At 37.7% G+C, this 27,518-nt stretch overlaps 2 protein-coding genes across 13 annotated transcripts in view; both read right to left on the minus strand.

The window, feature by feature from the left end:
- LOC103025404 (mitogen-activated protein kinase-binding protein 1) overlaps positions 1–4,770 on the minus strand; it is a 28,359-nt gene extending 23,589 nt beyond the window's left edge. For all 4 annotated transcript variants that reach the window (XM_007232828.4, XM_015601180.3, XM_015601179.3 and 1 more), the window contains exons 1-2: positions 4,467–4,770; positions 1,106–1,197 (exon numbers count right to left, since the gene is read on the minus strand). In XM_007232828.4, the coding sequence (XP_007232890.3) occupies positions 1,106–1,197; positions 4,467–4,586 (212 nt within the window). In that variant the 5' untranslated portion in view covers positions 4,587–4,770. The remainder of the gene's footprint in view (positions 1–1,105; positions 1,198–4,466) is intronic.
- Positions 4,771–7,260: 2,490 nt separating this feature from the next.
- Positions 7,261–27,501, minus strand: magl (MAX dimerization protein MGA-like). Of its 9 annotated transcripts, none has more exons than XM_022686908.2 (26): positions 27,372–27,500; positions 23,574–24,571; positions 22,837–23,425; positions 22,633–22,732; positions 21,897–22,004; positions 21,652–21,771; positions 21,434–21,541; positions 20,245–20,810; positions 19,908–20,145; positions 18,471–18,643; positions 18,234–18,380; positions 18,071–18,119; positions 17,510–17,884; positions 17,241–17,425; positions 16,796–17,114; positions 15,892–16,185; positions 13,250–15,348; positions 13,046–13,152; positions 12,836–12,869; positions 12,522–12,701; positions 12,173–12,284; positions 10,445–10,639; positions 9,572–9,793; positions 9,206–9,280; positions 8,855–8,947; positions 7,261–8,221 (listed from the first exon to the last, which is right to left on the minus strand). In XM_022686908.2, exons 2-26 carry the CDS (start codon positions 24,509–24,511, stop codon positions 7,746–7,748), a joined length of 7,902 nt encoding a protein of 2,633 aa, XP_022542629.2. In that variant the 5' UTR covers positions 24,512–24,571; positions 27,372–27,500; the 3' UTR covers positions 7,261–7,745. The 9 variants fall into 9 exon arrangements, 6 of the variants coding, with proteins under 6 accessions (XP_022542629.2, XP_007232891.3, XP_022542617.2 ...); XM_007232829.4 differs by having other exon boundaries at positions 21,434–21,535; positions 21,897–22,007; XM_022686896.2 differs by having other exon boundaries at positions 21,897–22,007.
- Between the last annotated feature and the right edge of the window lie 17 nt (positions 27,502–27,518).

Here is a 27,518-nt window from a genome sequence, read left to right on the forward strand (position 1 = left end):
TTGCATGTGAACTATTGTCTGTGTTGATTTGAGTGTATTTTAACATAGATTTGTCCTTGCCTCTGACAGAGAGCAATACACACATCTCAGAGCAGACAGGGACATCTATTATGTAAAAAAGTGTGCAGAGTGTGCGCTGCAGTTTTACTGCTACTGTAGTCTTTCACACCATTTATTGAAGCTGTACACGCACAACTATGTGCAAGAGAAACTTCTTTTGCATCAGGACACAAGAATTGTGCTTTTGGTCAAACAATAATAACGGATAGGTTCCTGGCCATCGTGCGTGTTGAAGTTGTCCTCAGACAGGGCTGCAGAACCACAGTGCTGAATTTTGGTATGCAATATTTTTACCACATCTGACTTAAACCCATACAGAATTACTATAGCATGGATAAAAAATCTAACAAGCCTCTTGAGGGAGGTGACGTAAAAATTTCTACCACCCCTAACTTCATAGCCCAGTATAGTGTGTCTCAGATTACAGCAGAAGTAGCACACACCACCAAAAGCCAATTGGTCTATGTTTATATATCTACAGTAATACACGGCCAGTAATACATGACAGTGGATGTTATTCCTTATTTTTCCCATCTAGCTTAAGACTCTCTTTGGGCATGGAGAACTTTTATATGGAGATTATACAAGCTGCATAATTAAATGCTTGTTTCAGCAATTGGTACATCTTGCTAAATGGCTATTTAGAAACGTAGATGTTCTTATTTTTTTAAAAACACGGCTCTAAGTACTTACAGTGAGGAAGAATAAGCACATACTTAAAGGAATTCTCTGGATTTTCCTAATGACCTGTTTACACCCCACAGAAGTGAGATTGATTTGCAAACAGCTGACAGATCAGCGGTTAGGAAACGATTGAGTCTGCACTGAGATTTTTCAGCATGGGGTTCATTAAGCAGCTCAGAGCTGTATTGTGTCAATACAGCACAAAACGCCACAGGACAGCAAAGGTTTTCACTTTTCAACACCATCAATTTCTTCAATGCGCTAATTAAGACTGCAACTAAACAACTGCAGGAGGGCTTAGCATAGTTCAGCACATCCCATTCTTGCTACGCTCTACCATAAAAGATGCTCACATACTCACCCAGCTGGGTAGGCAACTGTCCCTGAGTAAGGATCACAGGTCAATCCACTGCTTCCTGAAGTTGTGATACCAAGTACCCTCTCTAGAGTGACCTGTAACAACATAAAGGTGGTTTGGGGGAAACTATTAGAAACAAAAATATGGGTGGAAAACACAAAAAATTTTAAAGGCATTTAATTTAGATTTTCACCATAAACTAAAAAAAAAAAAAAAACAGGATTTAGATCATTTAAAAAAGTGACCCACACACCACTTGCAATAACAGACCACAGGTGGGCCAGATGTGGAGATGTGGTCACTGTATTTTTTAAATTAGATCTAGTTGTTAAACTAGTTGTTTAGTGGTGGGTCAGTTCTAGCAGTGTTAGTTTAAAAGTGAAGCAGATGTTGCCCTCTCACATCTGCTACAGACAGCTATAGTATAGAATACTAGACAGTTACGATAAATCATCATCATATTTGTGTATAAGCATAATTATATTATTTTTTATTATAAATGGTACACAAGATCCACATAAAACAATATACTTTACATGTAGCCATGAATCAAGTGTTTCAGTGCTAGCCACCCCACTTTGGTGAAAAAAATATTTATATAAAATGATAAATTGTGCTTAATATGACCATTCACATTAACTAACAAGGTAAAAAAAAAAGTCCATGTTGATTTCAGACTGACTTTTCCACATTAAAAGGGAGAAAAAACACATACTTTAAAATATACACCAATGAGTCATAAGATTTAAAATCACCAGCTTATAATTGGATTTATTGCCCATGTGCTGGCAAAACAGCTCTGACCTAATGAGGCACTTTAGAGCTGTAAAGCCGACCCACAACACCAGTGAAGGAATCTTGTTTTAAAGCTAAAATGTTACAGTAGGTCCCTCAAGTTATACATTGTGGACTCCATGGATCCCATCAATGAACCTTAAATATCCAAGACTCTGTCTCAAGGCTTTCCATCGATAACATCTAAAAGTTACTGACCACTTCATTCTGGAAGCACCACACAGCACCTGCCTCATGCTTTAAGCTAAACCAGTAGTATAATTATTAGTCTGTTAGTCTAAATAGTCTGTTTTGTTAAAGTGGATCAGATATCCATGTTAAAAACTGACACATTTGTTCATTAGATGACTAATACATATTCACCTACTGTAGATTAAGATAATACTTTTTTTTTTTACTTCACCTGTAAGTGGTTTTAATGCTATGGCTGGTTGGTGTAAATTTGATTCTGATCTTACATCGAAATGTAAAGCTCACATTTCTGAATAAAAAAGATTTACAAATCAGTAGCAAATATAAACAACATTTATAAATTCCAAATCCATTGACATAAACAAACAGTACAATTCATCATATTAAACTGAGCATGTTTATGGAGTAATATTTACAATGATCACATAGTCACAAAATCACAAACCACAGGAACATGGAGAAGACATTGGAGTCAAAATAATTTGTTGGATTTTTATAAATCTCCCTACTTTTTACTCTCAAATAGGATGTCTGCAAGTTGAGAAGAACCTTAGCAGTTTATCATCAAAAAGAAAATAATACTGTGGAAAGTCTGTCCTGTGAGATTTTAATAAAAATATTGTTATCTGTGCTTCCTTCGGACATTAATGAGATATATATATATATATATATATATATATATATATATATATATATATATATATATATATATATTTTAGGCTTTACATGTCAACCCACTTTGACCCTGTTACATATTTAGTGATGAACAGAGTGATCCATCTTACTGAAAATAGTATTATATATTGTACCTGTAATAGTCAAAGACTACACCTAGAAATACTATATCATTATTATGTCCAAACAGGCAAGCTACATAACCACTGTATGTTAACAGTTCGATTAAAAATAATAAAATATCAAAATGTAAAATATTTGGCCTTCTCTGTAAAGACACCATCAGTAGTGTACAATTGTCTTCCAAATCCTAGTATACTGCACACTCTTTCACTATGTATGAAAAGCTGTTCTAAGAAAGATTTGGTCAGTTTGCCAGAAGCTCGAGCCACAACCACAACCCGACATTCTAAGTAGCAGCTTAACCTATTAGGTCAACCTGGGACTCACCCCAATGTCTGAACCAAACATTGTTTTCTGTCTGCTGTCCTTGATGTTTCCTTATCTCATAGATTTTAGAGTTACCAAACATATTAACAGACCCGAACAATGTGTGGATTCACATAACTACCCGATCGGGCAAAATCAGGAAAAGAAGATAAAGAAAAGGTAGTTCCATTAATTTACTGGGATGCAGCCTTATTTTGAGCACTAGCAAAAAAGAAAGAGACTATACATAAAGTGATATATTAACTACATGGTTGAGTGATGATGTGCCTGTTACCTAGGGTAGCATGTGGTTTGGGACACAGCTTACTAATATTTTAGGACAGAGGAGAAGGAACTGAGTTTGCTACCCTCACAGACTGAGCACTTTTAAAGATTTTAAAAAGTAACTCAGCAGGAGATAATGGCTGTGTGTCCAAATCTCCACACAGGGACCCATGCAAGTGGTGTCCAAGCCTAAACCACAGATGTGATAAAGTTGGAGCTAGCTAAGCTAACTAAGCTAATATTTAATATATCATTAAAAATACAACAAACAAAATGTGGTATGCTGTTTCTTAACACAGTACTTAAACAATACTAATGGAAGAAGCTCTACTTTGAAGCTACATATTTATACAGCTCTGGAAAAAAATAAGTTTCTTTGATTTAATCAAATTAAAACCTCTAAAGTATAATCAAGAGGAAGATGGATGATTCACATGCCATCAAACCAAGCTGAACTGCTTGAAATTTTGCACCAGGAGTGGCATAAAGTTATCCAAAAGCAATGTGTAAGACTGGTGGAGGAGGGGAAAATTCCAAGATGCATGAAAAACTGTGATTAAATACCAGGGTTAATACACCAAATATTGATTTCTGAACTCTTAAAACTTTTATCACTATCGTTTTCTTTTTCTTTCTTTTTTGTTATTTCAGACATGTCTCATTTTCTGCTAATTTTCTGCTCTAAATGACAATATTTTTATTTGAAATTTGGGAGAAATGTTTATAAGAATAGAACAACATTTTACTCAAACATTTACCTATAAATAACTAAATAAGAGAAACTGATTCAGAAACTGAAGTAGTCTCTTAATTTTCCCCAGAGTTGTATGTGTCGATTATTATAATGGTCTAGCTTAAAATGCGTGAACGTTTCTTGCTGGATGGAGGTAAGACCATTATAGACTGTGTTGCAGACTATAGAGCAACATGTGACCTTTTTAAATAAAGTTTAGGCTGATTTTAGTTAAAACACACACACACACAGTACCTTGTTACTCAGGCTCTCCTTGTTGGCTCTGGGTCTGTTCTTCTTGAGTTTGATAGAAGGTGAACGAAGCAAACTTCTGATTCTGCTCTTTATGGTGGTTCCCTCCATAGTGAACACCATGAAGCCCCTTTAGGAATATGAGCTAACTCTGTGAATCTGCAGTCTAGCTCATATATGATCCAGTTGTGAAGCCTCGGTCAGTAAAAGTGTTTAATAAAGCCCAGGACCCACAGTCTTCACTTCCACCGGCTGATTTTTCACTGATATTCTGAGCGCGCGCGCTCCTGTATAACTTGCCTGACTTCTACCACCGGCCAAAGAAAGGGGGCGGGGCCATCAGCCAGGAACCGTCTGATTGGACGAAACTCTAACACTGACGTTTGATGATTATCAGGGCTCTGGACTAGAGGGGAGACGTGCCAGCTTCCTGAACTGGGCTTGTGCCCTGATAACTGTCTGATACAGCACATCCTGCCTCACTCACACATCCCATAATCAATACACTCAGTTCACTCACTGTCAGATACACGTTACCTTATATTAACCTAGCTTTAACCGAAACGTTTTTCGAATTAATTAACTACTAAAACACATGGTCCTGTTTCTAAACTTCATTCAAGAAGCAACAGACAAATGTGAATAAAAGGTGTATGTATCTGGTGGGCTGAGGTCTGCTGAGAGCTTTTTATTACTGGGTATTAGGGCTATTTTTTCCTCTATAATGGCATATTCCACCAAATCAGTGACATTTCTGTCCCCAAGAAATTACATGTATAAATGTGCATACTAAATAACTTGAAAATACATTTCATTCTTAAGCATAGTGTATTGTACATTGACCTAATTGAAAATGTAAGATATGCTAATAAAAAACTACATTGAACACATTACCATAAAAAAAACAGTCAAATCCTTCAGAGATGTATTTTTTTACATGGTTGTGTGATTCCAAATCCCATCTAGCTTTATTTTTTTTCATAGTACATCCATAATATTTAAGTTGAAGTACACATTTTAGTTGTGTTCCTGGGTTTCACTCATTCCTATAACTGTAACACATTACCCCATCTGAAACATCTGGAGTATTCTACAAGTCATCCACAACAGGAAGTTACATCAGCTGGTTATTCTGAAGATCATGGGAAAAAACAAAGTTAAGTTTCCTCAATTGTTTTTCTGTATATTTTGATCTTATTGTAACTATGACTGAGGAGGTCAATCTCAACACTCTGCCCCATTACCTGACTGAATTCTTAGGTACTATTTGTTTAAAATCCCTAGAATGTGCTCAGTGTCCTCATGGTATTAGCATAGCTCCTTTTTATGCTTAGCTAATTCTATGCTAAAAACTCAGTCCTGTTATTGCCAATAACAGGAGTGAGTGGCAGTAACAAGAGTGAGTACCAGTAACAACAGTGAGTACAGTCCCCTGGTTTATTGATTTATGTGAATATTAGTTCATGTAAACCTTTTTTTCCAATTCTGTTTGGTTCATTGTTTAATAAATTGCATAATAATACTTTAAAATCTAATCAATTTCAGGTTCGGGTCTTCTTGAAATTATAAAAATGGCTTTGCATCTTTTAGAAAAATACAATGTGCATGCATATATAGTGAGTTTTTTTCATAAATATCAACTATTTGAACATTCAGTCAACCATTTCTTTTGTTTTGGTTCCATTACATTTTTTAAGGTTGATGACAGAAAAACAACTTAAAAAACTTTATGTAACATTGCCTAGTAGGCATCAGTTAATGTTGAAATTCTGACACTGAATCAACCTTCATTTAGAGGTTCTGAATGGTTGGACTGAGCTCTTCTGTTCACCCTGTTGTGGTAAAATATTATACTGAATAAAATTATTTTAGCTTATCAAAATCTCTTTAAAATAGAACAAGGTCAATTCAATTAAAAATGTCTGGAACTCTCTGTCAAACACGTTTAATTAAATGTTTAATTCAATTCAGTTAATTAAATTAAATGTTTCTGCAAGCATTGTCTACCCTGTTGTGCAATTTGCCATGACAGGGTAGACACATGTATAATAGGACATAGAAGAGTGAAAATAGAGTGATCAAGATGGAAAAATATTATTTCTTGTAGTCTTATATAATAGTCAATAGAATAAATAAGTATTTTGATAGTCACTGTTTGACTATGCCAATAGAAAGGGGCACTCTGCAGCAGCTCTGAGTCAGTTTTAGTATTTTTGGGAATAGTACAGAATTAAACATGAATTAATGTCTCACAGAAGAAAAAAAAAACGCTGTACTGACCAGCAGAATAAGCATGTGGGGTCTCCCGCATTAAACATTGATGTGATTACTGCCAGAGTTACTTGTATGGACAATTTTAATTTGGCACCACCAGTCACGATATTTTCCACCCACTGTGCCATTCAAATGTGACACTGTGGATCAAGCATCGTCCCATCCAATCATGACCTACTATCACATCTTGTTTAAACTACTGATTTTTTATCATTTTGCCATTGGCTCTTTAGCCAGTGTTTTACCTTACTCATAAAACACTTTAAAATGTAGGAGTACATTCCCAAAGCCGTCTCCTGAGATAATACTTTGCGATCAGTTAACATATCGCTATGCCATGACTTTTGGCATGTCAGTGCTTTTGAAGCAACAAAACGTACAACGTGTATCTTAACATTTTTGCTGTCTGGGTGATCTTGAAAAACATTGGCACATAGTGAAGCACTTTGCTTTACTCACTCATTTTCTTCTTTGAAGTCTGCCAGCTTTATTCAAGACAGCAATTATTTAGTCAAAGTCATAATTATGAGAAACTGTTTTATTTACATGGACAAACAAGTGATTAATCAATCAGTAATGGATTACATCAGTAATGGATTACATCAACAAACAAATCAGTAAGAAACATGATTGCAAATGCATTTGCAGTGTGAAATCTATTCCCTGGTCATGTGAGATCCCCATTAGTACAAATCTATGTACCAGTAAGCATAAAGACCATACAAACTGCATATTAATAACTTTACCCCAATATGGGATTGATATACATTACCAAATGATAAGGTAAAGTTCATACATTAATTTAATGCTTTGTTCAAATGCTGTTTGAATTTTTGAAATCCTCAGTTTAGGCACTGGAGTATTTACTGCATCCACGAGGTAGGAGGGAAAAATATAAAATGGTACATTACTAACAGACTGAGTAACTGTCAACAGTTGAGAGGTGTAGGCATCTACTCAGATGTACAGACTCAAAAAAAAGCTGTAGATGCTGCAGTTCAGCACAATTTATCCAAAGCCACCGCACCTCATCCAAATAACCTTCTTCTTTTTTTCCTTGGACTCACTCTCTGAGGAGAATGCTGCAGATCTGCTCCTAAGCCGTTCCATTTGCCGAGCTGACCTTCTTCTCTCAACATTCACCACCTCTGGAGTATCCTGTTTCTTTTGCTCCAACTGAGGCAAGGTTTTACTCTCGGTCATACACTCGCTTACCAGTGAGGAGCAATCTGGGTTCTCCTCATTTGATTCCTCTGACACTGAAACATTATCCGCTTCTTTGCATAATATTAAAGAGGAGTCACTGCTTTCTATTCCTGGGTCATCTTCTGTCAGATCTACTATATTCGGTGAGGCCTCAGCAGATTTAAAAGCCGGAAAACAACTTGGCAGAGGAGCCGTTTCAAGCTTTTTAGGGTCAGCGTTGCTAAAAGAATACAATACAATCTTTGGCAACATTCCAGTTCCAGTCAATGGTCCAGTTTCTATAAAACAACAAATAAACAACATTTTAAAAGCATGTCAGCATAGCGTAATCACATGACCACATTGTACTTTGATGTTAAAAACTACTTGTAGGGGAAATTAAGACCATCACAATATCACAACATCATTATTATCAAAAGCAAAATATCATAATATTGTATCCTAAGATGCCCTAAATCCCACCATGTAATTCACACATTAGGGACACGGTTTCTGGACAAGCTGAGAGATCATCATTTAAAAATGAAAGCATTTAGAGTGATGTGGTTTGTTTGTTTGGGTTTTGTGCCATATCAGCAACATGTTGGCTATATCATGGCATCGACAATGTTCATGACTTGAGCATGAGTGATGTGGTAGAATGTCATAGAATTTTAAAACAAATATATAAACTTATAAAACTTAAGTCTCAAGAGCATCATCCTGTCCACTTCACCCAAGTTGTATAACAATTTTTCTATATACCAAGCCTGGAGCTGTCACAAAAGAAAAGCTATTCTTGCTATTGCTTTATGATGTTTTAGAAGTGCTTACCTACCTTTGACAAGTTTCATAGATTAATAAGAGTGATTGTCAAGTTATAATTTTACACAAACATCGCAGAAGACAAATATTAATAAAAGGTTACATACCTGATGGCCTGCGCTCTGCTGAGGGCTTTTTACTACTGGGTATGAGGGGTAAAATATTGGGCTTTTCTGCCATAAGCTTCAAGACTATGTCCCCTAAAACAAACAAACAAAAAATACAAAACAAAAAGCTTATTATAAGACAATTCCATTAAGGGAAAGGAAAAAACATATCCATATTGAATCTGATCATTTGTACTGCAGTGTACTATGAACATAATTAATATGTTAAAAGTATATCTGTATACTGACAATTCAAGTGATTCTTGAAATAAATATTTGTTGCAGCACTAATCAGTACTGTTAATACACCAAACAAGGGCTGCAACACCCGCTTTAATTACTTTGCAGTACCTGGTCTGACTGAAGGCGAGGATCCATTTAAATGGCGGCCAGGTAAGGCAGCATTTGAACTTTCATCAGCAGCATCTGTAAAAGTTCCATATGCATATTACAGCACTAGATATCAAGCAGTACATAATCCTGTTTCAATGTGTAATTCACAAATGCACCAACTTGCATTTTATAAATGATCTACATACATTGTATGACTTTGCTATAGAAAACTATAGAAAGTGCTTCTTTGTTACAGATTCTGTCCCATCAGATCATAAGTTTCAGGACCAAATAGCTGAAATAAACTGAGCAGGTCCACTTGTGATATATTCAGATCTGTATCAGGTGTTAGCATCAGCTATACTATGTCACAAACATACTAACCTGTGACTGAAGGTTCAGCAGACTTTGTAGATCTTTTTCCTACATCATTATTGGATTTCCACGGTACAAGACGAGGGGCGAGTTGAGTGCCTTCACTATCTAGGCGTCCAGGATTTATTTGGGGGCTCTGCACTGAGATTGGTTCCATGTTTTGATCATCCACATGCTCTGCCTCCTCAGAGTCATCCTCGGATATTTCCTTGAAAATTTTTCGTCTCCTTCCTGTTGAAGTAAGGAGGATTTAGACACTGGTGCCGATCAATTAATATACATAGACAGAGCTTAACTCCATGCACTACCACAGCTGACTGTGACCTGGTCTCTGGTGATGTGATGTATTGATTTAAGCAGTGTTTTGGTGACTTTTAAAAAAAGAAGAAAGTTTGACCTTAAAGGCTCATTTATGCTCAAAAAGCTTATAGACATGGATGGCACGGTGCAGTTATGAAAACTGCGAGGGAAGCACGGCCAGCAGTTCAAGTGAAACATGAATACTGCAAAAAAGAAAAAGACTGGCATAAAAAAACATTTGCAATGTTTGTTATGGTGAGAAATGTTTGACTATGAATTACCCTCACCTTTCTGTGTTGCTTAACATCCGTGACAAAATAAAGGACAAACAGAAGCATGCGGGCAGTGATTGCTTCATTGTGTCAAAACAGACATTCATTTATATACATAAATGGAATTAAAATAAGCCTTCAGAATCCTAGGACAGTCACATGTTGATTTAAAAATTACTTTTATACACCATTTCCCAATAAATATCAGTTGAGCATTTTAGATGATTTACGGTGCAGCTGTAATCTTAAACATATCTTTATTCAATATTTTACTACAGGTCTCATGTCTATTATGTCTTACTGTACTAACCTCTGTGTCCAAAAGATTGCTCTGATCTTTTACGTATGTAATTATTAGATCTCCACAGCCCAAGACGAGGAGGGAGACGGTTGCCATCACTGTCTAGGCGCCGGGGGTTTATTTGGGAACTTTTCACTGAAGCTGGTACTGTTGAAAGCTCACAGTTTTCTTTGAAATTCCTCTCAACAATTTCCTCTGACTTTCCTGTTAAGATCAGAAAAAGCCCCTAAATTCATTGAAGTTTATAAAAGAACAGAGCATGCTTTCCAGTACTGCAGGTGTAATCTTTGGCCAATTCTCTAATCAAATATACCGTATTTTTCACACTATAAGGAGCACTTAAAATCCTTTAATTTTCCCCAAAATTGTCAGTGCGCCTTATAATCCAGTGCACCTTATGTATGAATTTTACCAGTCAGGTTGTGAGGAGCAGTAAAACCATTCCACTGAAGTACAGCATCATACAGGAGTTTCAGTTTAGTTCTCCAGCACAGACACTCAAGACTAGAGCAGTATTAGCATTAGCTGCTAACCTTGCTAAGCGCTAGCTTTTTGGCCGCTCAGAGGTGAGTATTATCGCCCTAGCGTTACCCACTAACCGTGCTAGGCACTAGCTCTTTCGTCATTCAAAGATGAGTATATCGGACTGTAGCCTACGTGTTTACCATGTTAAAACAAGCTACGTGGAATGAACTGCTAGCTAATGGCTTACCGGAAAACTCATGGTTCCTCATTATAACACTGTTGGGCGGCATATGCTGCTAACCGTGGTGAGTCTGTGTCTGAGAGAATCTGCAAATCTAAACTCACTGTAAGTAAACAAAAGTGTTCACCTAAATAATCAGTTTTCAGGAGAGAAATCTGTGTAGATTAACATCCATCGCATATTTGACTTTAAAATAAAATGTTTTGTTTAAGAACTGCAGTTTTGTTTACTTAACTTAGCTTAGCTTTACAGGTCTTTCCTCCCAGTGGCAAGTCCTACTGAATTAGAAGAAAAACATGACAACACCCCTATTCCTTACTAGTGTCGCATAAAGTGCCTTATAATCTAGTGCACCTTTATATATGAAAATAGACGTTCATTGATAGCGCGCCGTATAATCCAGTCAGCCTTAAAGTGCAAAAAATACAGTAACTGGCTATGCTTTTAGTAACTGTCTTTTTTCACTGAACATGTGCTAACACAGTGAGTTATGCTGGCATAAGTGAAGGATGTGCTGTAATCGTAACATGTTGGGCGGGTATAAAAGTACCTCATCAGATTTTGTGGGTAGTTATGGATGACCCGAACAGCATTTAAAAAATTTACAGAATTAAAAAATTCTCATTCTCTCTACCACAAACAGTAATACAGTACCCTTCATTCAATTAACATTTAAGTATACAAAACAGTCTGACTGTATACATGACATAACTAGACAACATGCAAACCAAACTCCTCTTAAAGTACTGTATGTTATTACGGTCATGCATGACACCCCTTATTTCCAAAATGGCAACTTTGATCTTCTTTAATTTAAGTCAATGAATTCATGCTGCAGTATTTCTGGCCATTTTATCAAAATTTTGACAAAATGTAAACAACTGGCAAATTCCCGTTCTCAGAAAGTGAAAAACGTAAAGTTGTGTAATTGTGACATTATGTACAAGAGAATTTTATCCTTTAATATCAACTTTACCACTGTGGCATGCACAAAAATATTTCAGTATATGAAAATACAACAAATATCTTACCAGATAATTGCGCAATCCTACTAATATAAGATGACTGTTTCTGAAGCAACGCCTGTTTCCTCTCCTCTAAGTTTTGTTTCCGGTCTTTTAGAGCCTGAATCATGAGATGGGCCTGCAACAAAGTCAGAAAATTTTATTCTTTTCTTAAACCTACTGTGAGTTTATGATAAAGGTTAAATATGCTTTGAGAATGACAATGTGCCAAAATGCATTACACACTTATAATTACTAGTAATAAAATATACATTTTTTTATATTATACTAAAATCCATTTGGAAAAAATGTGCAAAAAAATAATTAATTCTTATATCGTATTTTTTTTTCATAAAAGAATAGACACAGCACCAACCTGAATGAGAATGTCATGCTTGCACATTTTAATTGGTTCATCAATGTTCAGGGCTGCTTTCAGTGAAGCAAAGGACAGTCGCAGTTCACCTCGACGCACTCTTTCTTTCTCTGAATGTGTTAGAGGTCTTTCTAGATCAATCACCTGCAGATCATCCAGTCTGTTTGAAGCATCTGTTCTCTGAAGTGGTAAAAACCCCACATTACAGATATTCTTACAGAAACATATTCAGAAATGTTATCCAGAAAAGGTCTTTTTGTCACAGAGTGGAAATAAGCGACAATAAGGCATATGACACTACTGTGTAAACTTACCTTATTCATGTCTTGATCGGTTTCCCCTGAATTCCTGTGTAGCAGTTACATATTATAGCAACAGTTTAGAAAAAGACAATACTGTTTGGATCATTTTTGACATTCATAAAACAAATACTAAAACAAACAATTATTAAACAACTATACATTTGAGGACGATAATAAATCAAAATAAATATTAGTACACTGCTCATATTAATGTTGTTTTACCTGTATCGTGCAACTCCATCTTTGCTCGTTCTGAACCTCCTCTTATGTAGATTTTCTTCAAATGCGTCAATGTCAACAGCATCATCTTCCTCACTAGACAATTTGGCCTACAATTTAAACACAACTTTGCAAATGTAAGATCTACAATTTCTATTATTATTTTTCCAAAACAGTTTTAAGTATTACATGACTGAGACAACTCACACTGTCTTCTGTTGTTTCACTGCTACTGGAAGATACTAAATCAATAATGGAATCCTTATCATCACCACTGCTTAAATCGTCCTCATTGCTGTCAGAGTCTGGATGTGGTTCCTTTTGCTGAGGAAATGTTCTCCTTTTCTTTAGCATTTTCTTATCTGTTTCATCGCCATCCTCTCTTTCAAAATGATGGACTCTTTTGGATATCCGAACACTGTTGTCTGACTGCTTATCTAATTTACTGTGGACCTCATGGTAACTCTTTAGATTCTCCAAACCTGTGTTGGATAGAGGTGCAACTGGCGGAGTGAATATTGCTGGGGTCTGACCTGCCAGTAAAGGTACTGGGGCATCACCATCAATGTCTACATCTTCATCTTCTTCGTCATCCACACCATCATCATCATTATCGTTAGTGATGTTGATGGAAGTGTAGATAAATGACTCTGTCTGTCCCAGCTGGTTGGACTGTTCCTCATTATTGAGGACTTGTGGACTTTTTTCAGAGCACAACTTTGGCTGACTGTGCACAGGCTGGTTGATTTCGGTTACTGGTGCATTCTTACTGGTTTCGTTTTCACCACTAATGGGCAGAATATTTTTTGGGCTAGGATCTTGTTCGTTGACCAAGTTGCCAGAAGTCAAATCTGATTCAGGACCTTGTTTTTTAACGTGAAGATCATTGGAAACTACATGTGCCTGTGTGACAGTGCTATTGCTTTCCTCTTTACTGACAGCTGGAGAGTTGTTTTTTGGGAAAAGGCCTTGGTCATTGATGTTAGGTTGGTTAACAACCATGTCTTTGTTTTCTGGTTCTTTTGAGGGTTCAGTCTGAATATGAGCTGGGGAACCGCTGCTGATGTTACAGGAGGTTACAGATAATGGATTAGGATGTTTAAGAAGATCTAAAGATACATCAATAGATGATTCTTGTTCATTTTTTTCATTTTCATGTCCTTTGATGCCAGCTGGACTTTTAACATTAGCCACATTGCAATTCTGCTCTATACTAAAGGTTTCAGTTTCTTCATCAGCTGAATCCTCCTCTATCCACAGAACTCGCTCTGCTCCTTTAGATGACCAATCATCCAGATCCTCCTCATGTTCTGATCCAGGCTCACTTCTGAGTATCATCTCAGCTTCTTCCGGTACCCAATCATACTTGCCACCAGCAGTACTATTATTGGCCTCTACTGCATCCACCAAGGGTTTTTCCACAAGCTGGTCTTTATCATCTTGACCTTCAACAGTTGAGGTCAGAGCACGGTTGTCGTTGTTTAAATCACCTGCATCTGCCTGTGTTGAGTCTTTGTTCGATGTCACTATTGCAATGGATGAAACAGAGCTGCTTGCTGTTGCCTGCCCTGCCTGTTTCTCCTTATCATGCTCACTTTTGGACATCATCCCTGATGCTTCAGGTACCACGTCACAGTTGCCACACTCAGTTTTATCGCTAACATTCACTGAATCCAAGGTTTTATGTACAATCTTGTCTTCTTTAACACTTTCTGAAGGCAGGACACTGTTTCCTTGGCCTAAGCCAGTCGCATCCGTCTGGGTTGAGTCATTGTTCCATGTTTCTGCAACAGATGGTTTGGAACTGCTTTCTGAGACCTGACATGTTTGTTCAGTGCTGAGAGAACAACTCTGTGCCGCAACCTGTTCTCCACACTGATCTTTCTGGGCCAATTCAGCAGAACCAGACACAGAGGAAGAAGCATCTGCAGAAACAGCTGGTACACCAGGGTGGGACTGTAGAGGGAGTTTTATCAGAGTGAAACCTCCAGGGAGTATCAAAGCTGAAGGAGCAGTAACATGTGGATCAGGAAGTTTAGGACCCTGCTGTGATCCTGCAGGCTTGCTCTCCGTACTAGGTGGGCATATGCGAAAAGAGAATGTCCCTGCTTTACCAGGGAATCTAGACTGTAAATTAATTGCTGGGGTTCCACTGGCAATATTCATGCCACTACTTCCGGAAAGGGAAATGATTTTAGGTGCAATGACTGGAAATGACATGAGCGATGGTTTTGCCAAAGTAGAGCCCAATGGCTTCTGTAGAGAATTGGTGTCTTTAGGCAGACTTGTTAACTGTGATCCACCGCCTGTGCAGACAAAAAAAATTCTTGATGTTTAAAGCAGATACAGAGAGCCAAACAAAGTTATTCAACGTGTCATGGCAGCAATAATAATACTATACTTATCCAATCATTGGCATATTAACATCAGATGCAGTATAATGTTTGCAATGTAAAGTCAGCTCCTATGAGGCCTGTCAATTATTACATTATTGATGTATTCTACAAATGTTGGACATGGGCACAACCATTTTTGTGGACATCAACATAGGCCATTGTGTTTTTCTTAACAAGAAAAGCCCATTTACATGAATCTTTCACAAATGTCATATTTGTGTTGAAACTCAAATTGTTTCAATTTATTTATGTACAAGATATTTCAATATGGAGAACAATTTAAATATATTTAAATTTCTCTCTCTGTAATGTGCTATAATATCATCATTATATTAGTGCCATAACTTTTACAAAATATATGATTCATTACTAAATTAAATATATATTATACACGTCATCCAAACAAATAAAAAAATACCTGGAGATGACAGAAGTGTAAATAAGAGCACTGACCTTCCATTGAACTGGCTTGTGGCTGACCAACAGGCCCTTGGGCAACAGACACTAGTTGAAGTAACTGGCCATTATACTGACAAAGAAAGTTTGACCCTGGCACTCCTGGTAAATGCTGTAGGACCACCTGCTGCCCAGATGGGAGAGTAGGCATGGCAGCTTTTGTGGAAGATGTACTGGCAGCACTGGAAGGTGGAACAGTGGGATGAACAAATGTTGGGCTCGCAGACACCACAAGAGTTGTAGCAGCTGGTGATATTACAGATGCATCTTCCTGCAGAGAGGTGCTGTCCACTGAAAGAAAAAGAAAATTATATATATTTTTCACAATTAGGATTCACAGTGTCAGGTATGGAGGTGTTGGAGTGGTATTGCTGACAACAAAGGCCATCTTCCAACAAAAAACATGCAACTGGCAAGACTAATATTTCTGTGTAACTTCACATAGGTTACCACATCTTAACGTCCAATACCTGATACTGAACACTGACTAAAACACAGTAATATAATCATGAGTATTTCCCCAATTTTACAGATATGTTTCCTAGTGTTTAGGTGCAGCAGCAGCATTCAAATAGTGTGCTATTTTGGAATAAATCACTGCCAATATAAAAATAATAAATTAGTAAGCTGTGTGCTTTGAGCAAATATTTACCACTCCTGATTTTGCTTCCATATTTAATATCACACAATACTAAAAACAAAATATCATCATTTAAATACAGCAGAATTTAAAGATATAGTGTGAACGCACCTGGCATATATTATACTCTTTATAAAACTGAAACTCTGGGCAACAAATATAAACAAAACAGAAAACATATATAAAAAAATATATATATATTTTTGGGATAAATTTTCCCCCTTGAATTATTGGTGTTGTAACACTGTAGACAGAACCTACCAACAAGCTTTGAAAGGGCATCCAAGGGAGTGACCTTTGATTTTCTTGTCCTTGTAAGCACTGTTGTGTTTAGCTCACTGGTACCGGCTGGAAGAGATTGTTGAGATGCTGGTGGAATTGGCTTTGCAGTGCCCATTACTTTGCGTAGAACAACAGGAGCCTGGTTAACATGCGGCTTTGGTGCATCAGCTTTGACCTTCCACTGATTTCTGCTGGCCTGTAGCCTACCAGTAACATATGCTGCAACGCGATTGGCTGGGTGCAGTGCTCCCATCTGACCCAGTGACAGTTTTGCTTGATTGTATGTTTTGCCATTGACCTGAAACACACATAACCCGGATAAAACGTTCTGCTTTTCTAAAGATAAAAACTAAATGGTAAAAAAAAAAAAAAAAAAAACACACACACACACACACACACACCTAGGCCTGGAATTTATGTTTACCTTAATTAGCCCTAAAGCAGAACCTTCTGCTTTCTTTTTCGCTGCCTTGAGACACCCAGCAGGAAGTGAGTGAGAGAGCAGGGGGAAAATCCTTGATGGTTTCTTAAAAGTTGGCACCCTTGCCTGATTGTCAATCAATAAGCTGCTCTTTTTCTCAGACGCCACTGGTGCAGAGACTGTAGTTCCTGTTCAAGATCAACTGCATTGTTCAACAACATACTAGTGAAGTAGCCCATATTCTCAAAACTTCACATTCTAAAGTTTCTTACCTGTTTTGGTTTGTGTTTGTTTCTCCCTGGCTTTTGAAACGTTGGATTTCGTTCTTTTTTTCATCGCGGGTTGTACATCACTGGTCACGTTCATTTCCGGAGCCCGGGAAACACACACCTTATATGTGATTGTAGGATTATCTCCTTTTTCCAGTGTGGTAGAAAGAAGCTGTATTTTGTATGTGCCAAGGCAAAAAGGCTCTGAGAGGAGGTTATTACTCATGCGCCCAAACAATCCACTCAGCACCAAGTTCCGATGGGGCTCCCAGTTACACTCTGAGAGAATTTCCAGTAGTTTAGTGGGAACTGGCTCATCTGGTCCCACTGCAGTGGGTGCAGCTTCCCGGAGTTCTACAGTCTCTGTGGCACTTATATCTAAGTAAAAAAAAATGTTTTAAATCATTTCATTTACTAAACTGACTGCAATTATTACTGTGTAAGACAAGCTCATAATCATTTAAGACTAATTTGAATCCAAATTTCACTCAAATTGTAGTTTTATTTATTCCACGTTTTTGTTAAATAGCTGGAACAATATAATACAAAATCTCAAATACCAACCTGATCTGTTTTGAGAGGTGGGTGCAACACCAGCTTCAAAACAATCATTCTAAAACAGAAACAGAACATTGTATAACAAAGGTTTCTGCAAGACAAACAGTTAAAAAAAAAAGATGTGTACTTGCACATCTGAGCAGTGTTCAGCTACAATTATGCTACTTACAACTTTGTCTGTTTGCTTCTCTCTTGTACGTTTGCCAGGTAACATGTGTACCTGAGGTGGGGGATTACTGTTGTACTCTCTCACACGAGCACATGTCATCCTGCTTTCAAAATAAAGGTACACAGGATCTTTGTCCTCTTCCCGCAACTATAAAAAAAATAAAATAAAATGTATGAGCTTTCTATATTCAAATATACAACAAACAAATCAAGAAATTATTTATCCTATCTGTCACACCTGAGGAATGAGACGCGGGACATAATTGCGCATTCCAGGAGCTGCTCTAAAAGAAAGTGCTGGGTTTGGAACAAATAAAGGCTCCGGGTCATGTTCTGGTGTGCTCTTGTTCCATAAGGTAGTAATGCTTGTAGCAGGTGGTGGTCTGTCTCCCCTCTCTGGATCTGCAATGGCTTTAAAACAATAAAGGATAAGTCATGGTTAGAATTTTAAATGATTTTAGATTTATTACATTTCTGTAAGCTAGGGGTGTGCCATACTGTGTCATACACAATAACATAGACAACACCCACCCACCACTAATTACCACATCAGGGTACTACTTTTTTTTTTTTTTTTTTTTACTGTTTTTAGCAAAATAAAAAAAATCACACTGTTCTCATTTACCATTATAAATCTACTGGAGACAGATTATATCTGTCCACTATCATTTATTTTACTTTAATCCTGGATATAAGGAGATATTTAATTTTCATTTTGTTGCACTGAATTTTCATTCAGTGTTTTGTCATATCGCTCAGAGTATCGTTATCGCAAAAATACCATGAAATATAGCAACATTATTTTAGGGCCATATCGCCCATCCCTAGTGTAAACACAACACTACACAACACAAAACTCAATAATAAAACAGCAAGATTGCGTCTGTAGTATTTGGCTTTGGTTTCAATAAAACCAACCACTGGTGCAAATAATGACAATGTGGATCATTAAAGTGTAAACGCTGACTAGAGAATCTCGTGTGCTTTGTTTGAAGTATGAACACAATACAAACCAAAAGGCATCTACACACAAACAATACCAAACAAGCTCATTCCCACAATCCTTATTCCCCTTCCACCAGCTCCATCACGGAGGAGTCTCTATGCAGAAGTGACTTTCCTTGTTTTAACTATACTTCGGTCTGAAGCTTTAGTTTCTTAAAACCATAATACAGATTTAGGCTTAGCTCACTTTAAGTTAGCACGATAGCCATTTTTTAAAAACCTGTAACTTACTAACAGAACCTCATAACTCAATTCAAAGCTCAATTAAACTCATACTAAGTACAAAGTCAGGCATTGAAAATGAATAATAATAATAATTAATAGTAATTAAAAAAAAGAGTTTATACCCTTTGCTCAGTTAATCAGTTCCATTTATAAAACAAAAAAAGTTCTTCTTCCACAGAAGTGGCCATGCATGAAAGGCATTTTGCTGCTCACGCACACCTGATTTGAATGAATGAATGAAATTCAACTTATATAGCGCCTTTCTAGAAACCCAAGGACACTTTACAATTTACATGTTTTTACACACAAGCACATTACACATCATGGGAGGCGAACGTGCTAACTACTAAGCCACCGTGCCATGCCGTGAATTCTCTCCCCAACTCAACAAACTGTGCTGAACTCTAGCACCCGTTGCACACCCCAGTTCTACAAGGATACTTACGAAAAGCCATCAGAGCTCTTTTCCTGCCCTGATGTAAGGTTGTTACTTTTGGAGGGCGAATCAGAAGAACTTTGTGCTTGAAGCAATGGCAGTCAAACATGCACTGAACACGCCTGCAGTGGGTGGGCCCTCGAATCTCCCTGTGTAAACTATCACAGATGCAGCCCAGCCGACAGAATTCTTCAGGACATTCAGTTTCATGATGGCGAATGTAGTATTTAGGCCTTACTCCTGATTTCTGCAAATATTAGAAACAACAAAATTTAAACATAAATTGACTGCCCAGAAAAACAGCTACCTCCCCTTTTAATTGAAGTGAACAATCTGTATACCATACCTGAAATGTGAGCAGTGAATTGAGAGCAAAGCTGGCTCTCTCTGTGGTGATGTGTGTACGGACTTTCCCTAAAGAAAGTGCCTCTTCCTCCATGTCCTGAAGTACGCTCTGCGTTTGCATTTTTGCATGTGTCGAACTATAGCTCCATCTCAGATTAGGATTGATAGCCTGGTTCTTTGTTCCAAGTTTACTGGGTGGGTCAGGAAAACTGCGGGCTTGATCAATTTGACATGAATGTGCAAAATTACTTCTCTTGTTTTCAAATGTAGTTTGTTGTGGTCCTTTTGAATAGAACGATGACCATTTTTTTGGAGCCCTCCAAACAACAGGTTTATTCTGGCTGTTGTTTACACGGCTGTATTGAACCTTGTTTAACGATGTAGATCGAGACTTGAGTAGACTATTCAAAGTGACCACATAACTGCTGCCCTTGGAAGGCAACTGGTAGGAAACTGGAGTTGAAGAGCCCTGAGAAAGGACCGCAGCACGATCACTGATCTGCTGCGCCTCGTTTTCAAGATACTCGTCCAACATGTCACTGCAGAATGCAGAATTGTTCCTCATACCTGTTAGGAAACAGAAGACAAAAAGCAAGTCTATTTACTTGCAGTTATAATTGTATCATTATTATTATCATTAATGCTTTATTGCAGGGTTTCTCAAAGTGTGAACGGCAGAACATTTTTAATTAATTATTAATTCACAACTAATGTTTAGGCATCAGAATTTTTTCACGGTGGGAAAGTAAACAAACTGTGGCTGCAGGTTAAGCTGAATTCAAACTGGACGCAGAAAATTTGCTGAGGTGCTTTCAATTGTTGCTTATATAAACACATGCACAGTGTAGACTTGGATTGTACAAAGTCTGCCATAGCAGTGAGGTCACTTTCAACTTTTGTGCAGCTAACATTGTGTTTTCAGGAAAGTATTTCACAGACAATAATAAAAAGAAATTGGGGGGGATGCCAAGGCTTTCTAAACAACACTTAATAGGAGAGGTTTACCTTTCTGTATTTTTTCTGTATAAAAAAGGCAAACCCAGCTAATTCAGACAACCAAATTGGACCATAACACGTGCATAACATTTGCTTACTGTTTAAAGTGTTTGAACAAAATTTTGTCTTCCCCCAAAGGGGACATGTCGATGAAAAGACCATAGCTCGAAGGTTTCAGCAAAATAACCACTTACCTTCAGAAGTACCTTGCACTGTCTTCTTGTTAAACTTCTCTCTCCAGCCTTTAATCTTTGTGGGATCATTTGTTTTTCCAGTCCGAGACACAAAAGAGCCACCTCCATCTACACACAAGAAAAATGTAATTTATTTCAATTACTTTTACTGAAGAGTCATTCATAAAATAATTCCCATAAACACACTACTTTTACACTACCTCTTTTTCTTTACTCACCAAGGAAAGTGGCTGAAGAATTTATTTCAATGTAACTATTGCTGGGAAAAGGCAAGCGCACACCAAGGTACTGCAAGTCTATTGATATTTTTGGATCCAAAAGGCTCAACTTCATGCCAACTGTAAAAAATAAAAAAAATGCACAAATCAACTGCTACCCAAACAAGCTTAAAAATAAACGCCCTTTTTTAGGCATTCAACACTAACTGGGCTTAATGTAAAGCAGGTGGGCATTCTCTACACACCTTCCTGCAGGTGTGGATGAATGACCTGTCTGTGTTTCTGCTGTTTCAGATGAATCAGTAAAGTACTCTCCAACTGAGAAATCCTCTCCTCCACAGAAATCATAACTTCTTCTGCAACATAAAAAATAAATGTCAAGGAAAAAAAAGAGAGCATTTTCAGGTCAAGAGGCTTTGGTTGTCATTACATCTGAGTACAGGTACACAGTGTAGCAAAATTACGTTCCTCCGGAACCATGGTGCAACATGGGACAACAAACAATAGACAACATAAAGTGCAAGGTGTGATGATAGTGCAACATAAGACTAACACTACAATAAATACAATAAATCCAAAAGACAAGATAATTTAAAAGACAGGGCAGTGCAGTGCAGTACCGATACTTTTAAGATCACATTTACCACAATATACAGATAATTTTCTTTTAATACACATGCAGTAAAATGTAAAAACTACTACTACTACTATAGTTGACTACAGTTAACTAATCTAACTAGTATATGTCTGCATTTCCTTTACCATGGGAAATGCTATCATTTAAATTGTTACCTGTGTGATTGATTTGTTTTTATTTTCACACAATGCCATTTTTTTGTTTTACTGTAACTGTGTTTTTATACATCAAACAAATACAAATCAACATCATAAAGAACATAGGGAAGTATCACCTACACAATAAAAACAACAATTCTGGCCCTAAACAGTGAATGTGAGCCAAAACAGCATCAGTGGAAATACCTTCAATTTGAGAAGTATCTGAATGCTTCGGAGTTTCAGGCAGTGGAGACGTACATGTTTCTATATGCTCCATGTTTTCAACATGAATATCCAAGGCCTCCTTTTAAATATACAATAAATACACAAACAAAACATTTTAGCGAGTATATGAACAAGTATTAAACTTCATGTTGGTTGTTGAAATTAACATATGTATGACCATACCTTTGCAGTGAAAGACACAAACAGCATCCCCTCCACATCTTCAAGGTCTGGTTGCAAAGTAACATTAGGAGTAGCACGCTGAGGAGTAGCACATACAGGATTGCGTCTTGAATACCTTACATTAGTCCACCACTTATTTTTGGGTTTTCTAGCTTTAGGCCTACGTCTCAAATGCAGAGGGATGTTATGCCGGAAAGGTGTTTTGACAAATGAAGCAACAGCAGACTTCAGCTTCATTCTTCCCTGAGACAGAAAAACAGGAGCATTTGTGACCGGTTCCGTGTGTAACAGATTGCTAATTTGGGAATGAACAGCATCTTCACAGAGAAGTTTTGCGCTTTCAGTAGTGCTCATAGGAGAAACAGTTCCATTAATAGCTTGTGGAGGTTCTTGAATGGATGTTTTGACACTGTGTTGAACAGTTGAAAGTGTGACTTGCTCATCTAGTGCAGGGGTTGTCAAGGATGGCTCGTCATTTTCACCGGAATCCACTGCCTTTTTGCTCAAAACAGCACCATTCAGATGACTCAGAGCTGCAGGTTTCAGATTAGCTAAAATGCCCGGTCCATCTTCAGGATATGATGATTCACTGCAAAAGGGCAAAAAAAAAAAAACATGAACAGCTACTATATAACCTGAAAAAATAATTGCATACATACATACAATAATTTACCATTTTGATTATTTTAATTTCTATGCCAATTTTGCTTTGTTGTTGAGAGAATAGTTGACCGTACCTGTGTTCTTTAATCCAGGGTGAGAGAGCTTCCTTTAATGTGCTTTGTTTTCTGTTTCGATCACTGTTAAAGCTGGTCAAATTCTGGTCAGAAAGCTGTGTAGGAGTGCTACCAGGAGGACACATTCCAAGTTTGTCCTGAAGCAGACGAAGACTCTGGCTGTCTTTACGGAAAGCCATGGCAAAAGGATTACAGTCAATTTTAAGTTGAGTAATCTGTGGGTTCTGGTAGCTTGTGACTGCATAGAATTCTGTTTTAGGAAAGGTAAACATCTGAACCTTTGGGCTGTCAAGGTCAAAAACCTCTTGTGAATCAGAATCTACTGGAACAACATGAAGTCTCGGTTGGTAACGCTGCATCGGCTGTAGAAACACACTACCCTCTTCGTCTATGGGGTTGCTGGCTAGCTTCACCTTATAAAAGGACACTGGACCCTCCATCCACTGCTGACCAATGGCTGGAGACTCTGGGTGAACACACACCTGGCTAGGTAAATGTGGCTCAGCCACTGCAGCAGGCTCCCATGTACTTCCATTCCATTTGTGGGTTAAGTCATCTAAAGGTGTAAAATCCATAACCAGCATGTATTTCCTGTCCAGATCTAATCCACTCAGTCTAAAGCGGCAGCAGGGAAACATCCGTCTGCCTTGTTTTGTAAGGATCATCTCTGTACCCAAGTTGTGAAACCGACTCCAAACTGTTTCATTTTCCAGGACAGCAGTAATATTACTGTCTGTGCAACCGTTCTGTGTAGGACTTTTGGAGTATGTTACCAAAGGTAAGACAACAGGTTGGCTTGCCTGCTTGCTCCCAGAAACAGTCTTGTTGTTGCTACAATCATCCATTTGGCCTTGCATCAGTAAGTCAGAAACTGAGGTTGGAGTAGATATTGAACAGGACATTCCAGTCAGCCTCTCCGCATTAACATCAACTTCCATAATTGTGAGAGCAGTGGTAGGAATCAGCTGGTAAAATGTAATTCTTGTCTTATTGGCATCCTATTGAACAAAAACACAAGAGAAGAAATTACAAATAAAGATATGACTAGAAAGTTCTACATTTCTCATAAACAATTAATTAATTACTTAACTCTAGCATTGCCCTCATATAGCTGCATCCAAAATATCAATACATCAATATATTAATACTTATATACTAGGGGTGTGCCATATCATATCGTACGCGATAATATCGCCAAACGTTTCAAATATCGTGAACGATATTATATCCTGAAATATCGTGCCATAACACTCACCCCTAATTATCAAATCAGGGTACTACTTTTTTTGCTGTTTTAAGTAAAAGAAAAATTCACACTTTTCTCATGTCCTATTATATATCTACTAGAGACAGGTTATATCTGTCCAGTATCATTAACTTTTCCTTAATCCTGGATATCTGGAGATATTTGGAGTGCATTATTATTATTAGTATCATGACATTCTGAATCATTGACTTCTGTTACAAATCTGTAAAAATTCTTGTATTTTTTTTTTTATCTCAGCTAGAGGTGTGCCATATCATATTGTATACAATAATGAATGTACGTTTTGATTTGTTGCAGTAGTGTATTTTTTTTTGTCATATTGCCAAGATATCGTTATCGCGATAATACCATGAAATATCATGATATTATTTTAGGGCCATATCGCCCACCCCTATTATATACAAATGTCATGTTAACAGATATTTAATTACAAATGACACTAATGAGCAGTGGACAATGTTATAAGTTGAGAAATTGATCCCCTGTAGCTCTGTCCAGCAAACCACTCCTAGAAAAAAAACTTGATTTTAACAAACATTCTGGTGTATTTAAAGGCGCCCTAAGGGTGTTTTTATATCTCTACTTTTTTTCTCTAATCTGAATTGCTGAATGAGTTTTTAACCTAGGAGTGTATGTTTACACACAAGGAAAACTGCAAGTGCAACAAAATGCATCATAACAAACCACATGTTATTCCTGCTTACTTGTCAGACCGTCTGGGCCTGTAGCAAAAAGTTAAATACAGAAAGAAAGTTCAGTGGAGTAGCAATTTAGAATTTTAATTTATGGTTCAGGAATGGGATGAATCAATATAGAGTCAGATGCTCTTGTCCAACATCAGTGTTTATTTGACCTCATAAATGCTCTTCTGGATGAATGGGCAAAAACTGCTACAGACACACTGCAAATTCTTGCAAGAGAAGAGTGGATGAGGGGGGGGCAACTTCATATTAATGTCTATGGATTTACAATGGGATGTCTTAAAAGCGATTATGAGGATGTTCTGGGTGAGTAAACATGCTTGTAGTTGTGACGCTGTACATGTTTAATACGATTTAGTAAGGACTATGTTTTGCTGAAATGGAATACAATTAGCAGATGCAGAACTGCAAATATCAAATCCAAGTTGGAGCACCAAATTAATTAATGCACAGCACTCAGTGAGATTAAACATTGGCTAATCATAAAATACAATAACAATTTAAAAAACTTATTAAACAGTACATAACTTGGTTTGTGTGTAGACTCTTTGTTCACACTTTTTAAGATGTCCAGTCGTACTACCTTTAGTTAATGGCAATACTGCTTGTGGTTTGACATTTAAAAATGTGCTAAACAGTTAAACCGTATTATGAAAGATGATCTAGAAGGAGAAAAAATCTTGACAGCTCTTTTCCTCCTTGTCACAACAGTACCAACACAACCAGACCACCATAAAAACGTTCCTCAGTTTTAACAGAAATTATCTTATTCCTCAGGTTTACTCTGGAAAACAAAGAATCCGAGTCAACTGGACATTAAGGTTATCTTAACCTCCACTTAAACGGTCATTAAGTTAAATAACTAGATTAACGTCAAATTTAGGTTAAAACTGGACATAACAAATTAGTAAAAAAGACCCTTAAAGTCAACAGTAAGCTGTGTATTTAAGTCGGTATAAGCGCTGTGTTTACCTCAGTCGACAATCCTTGTTTCGAAACGACACAACTGAAGAAAAGCTGCAGAAATAACAGTTGACTAATCGACAAAACGGGCAAATAATCGACCGATTAGACAACTATCAAGATAATCATTAGTTAACTAACGTTACTTGAAGCAATACAGCGTTAGGATAGCTAGGATAACTAGATTAGTTAACTGTAACTATCTAGTCATTAGTTAAATGGCTAACCTAGCGAACTGGAGCTCTAACTTTCTGTTTGGTTATAATGTGACACAGCTGATATTCACTCCACTCGTAACATAAAAGTCTGAAAGTGTTTTAAGCCACTCGAAATAATATCGAGTTCGCCACTCAATTAACACTAACTAGTTAGCTAGCTAGCTAGCTGTTTGGCTACATACGTAGCTTACGAAAACGGTGTCGGCTAGCTAGCTTAGCTAAGCTAACTAGTTAACTAACTAACGTTCGCCAAATCATAACTTTCAGTACCGATAACGGTTAATAACGTCTATAACGGTTCATCGTGCACCTACGTTGACAGTGTTGATCCTCTCCTCTCAGGAGCAGCAGAGCGGGTCTAGATATTAATCCAAGAGCTCCCAGACAGACCAGCTAACACAAGGCTACAGCAACTTCAACGATCACCACAAACTCCCCAATGGAGGCCCGAGCGCGCGGCGGAAGTGCGGGGCTGAAGAGCTGCCACCGCGCATGCACACAAACGCGGCGACGCGCTGTTCCCGCACAAACACGCCTGGAAAAGCGGGAGTCGGTCCCGCGCTTTCAGCGCCACTCAAATCGCCCGCCAGCGGACAAAACTCGCCCTAAACACCCCAAAGCGCGCGACCTGCAGCCTGTACACACTTGCCTTTAATCGATCAGCAGGAGAACCAGGTTAAAACTGCACCGCTAAACTCTCTCCGCCGCGCGCTCACTCCGCTCTCTCTCTCCCGTCGAGCTGCAGCGTGCTCCTTCATGTCAGACACACACACACACACACACACACACACACACA

Source organism: Astyanax mexicanus, chromosome 1 (assembly GCF_023375975.1).
Source record: "Astyanax mexicanus isolate ESR-SI-001 chromosome 1, AstMex3_surface, whole genome shotgun sequence".
In the NCBI taxonomy this organism is placed as follows: domain Eukaryota; kingdom Metazoa; phylum Chordata; class Actinopteri; order Characiformes; family Acestrorhamphidae; genus Astyanax; species Astyanax mexicanus.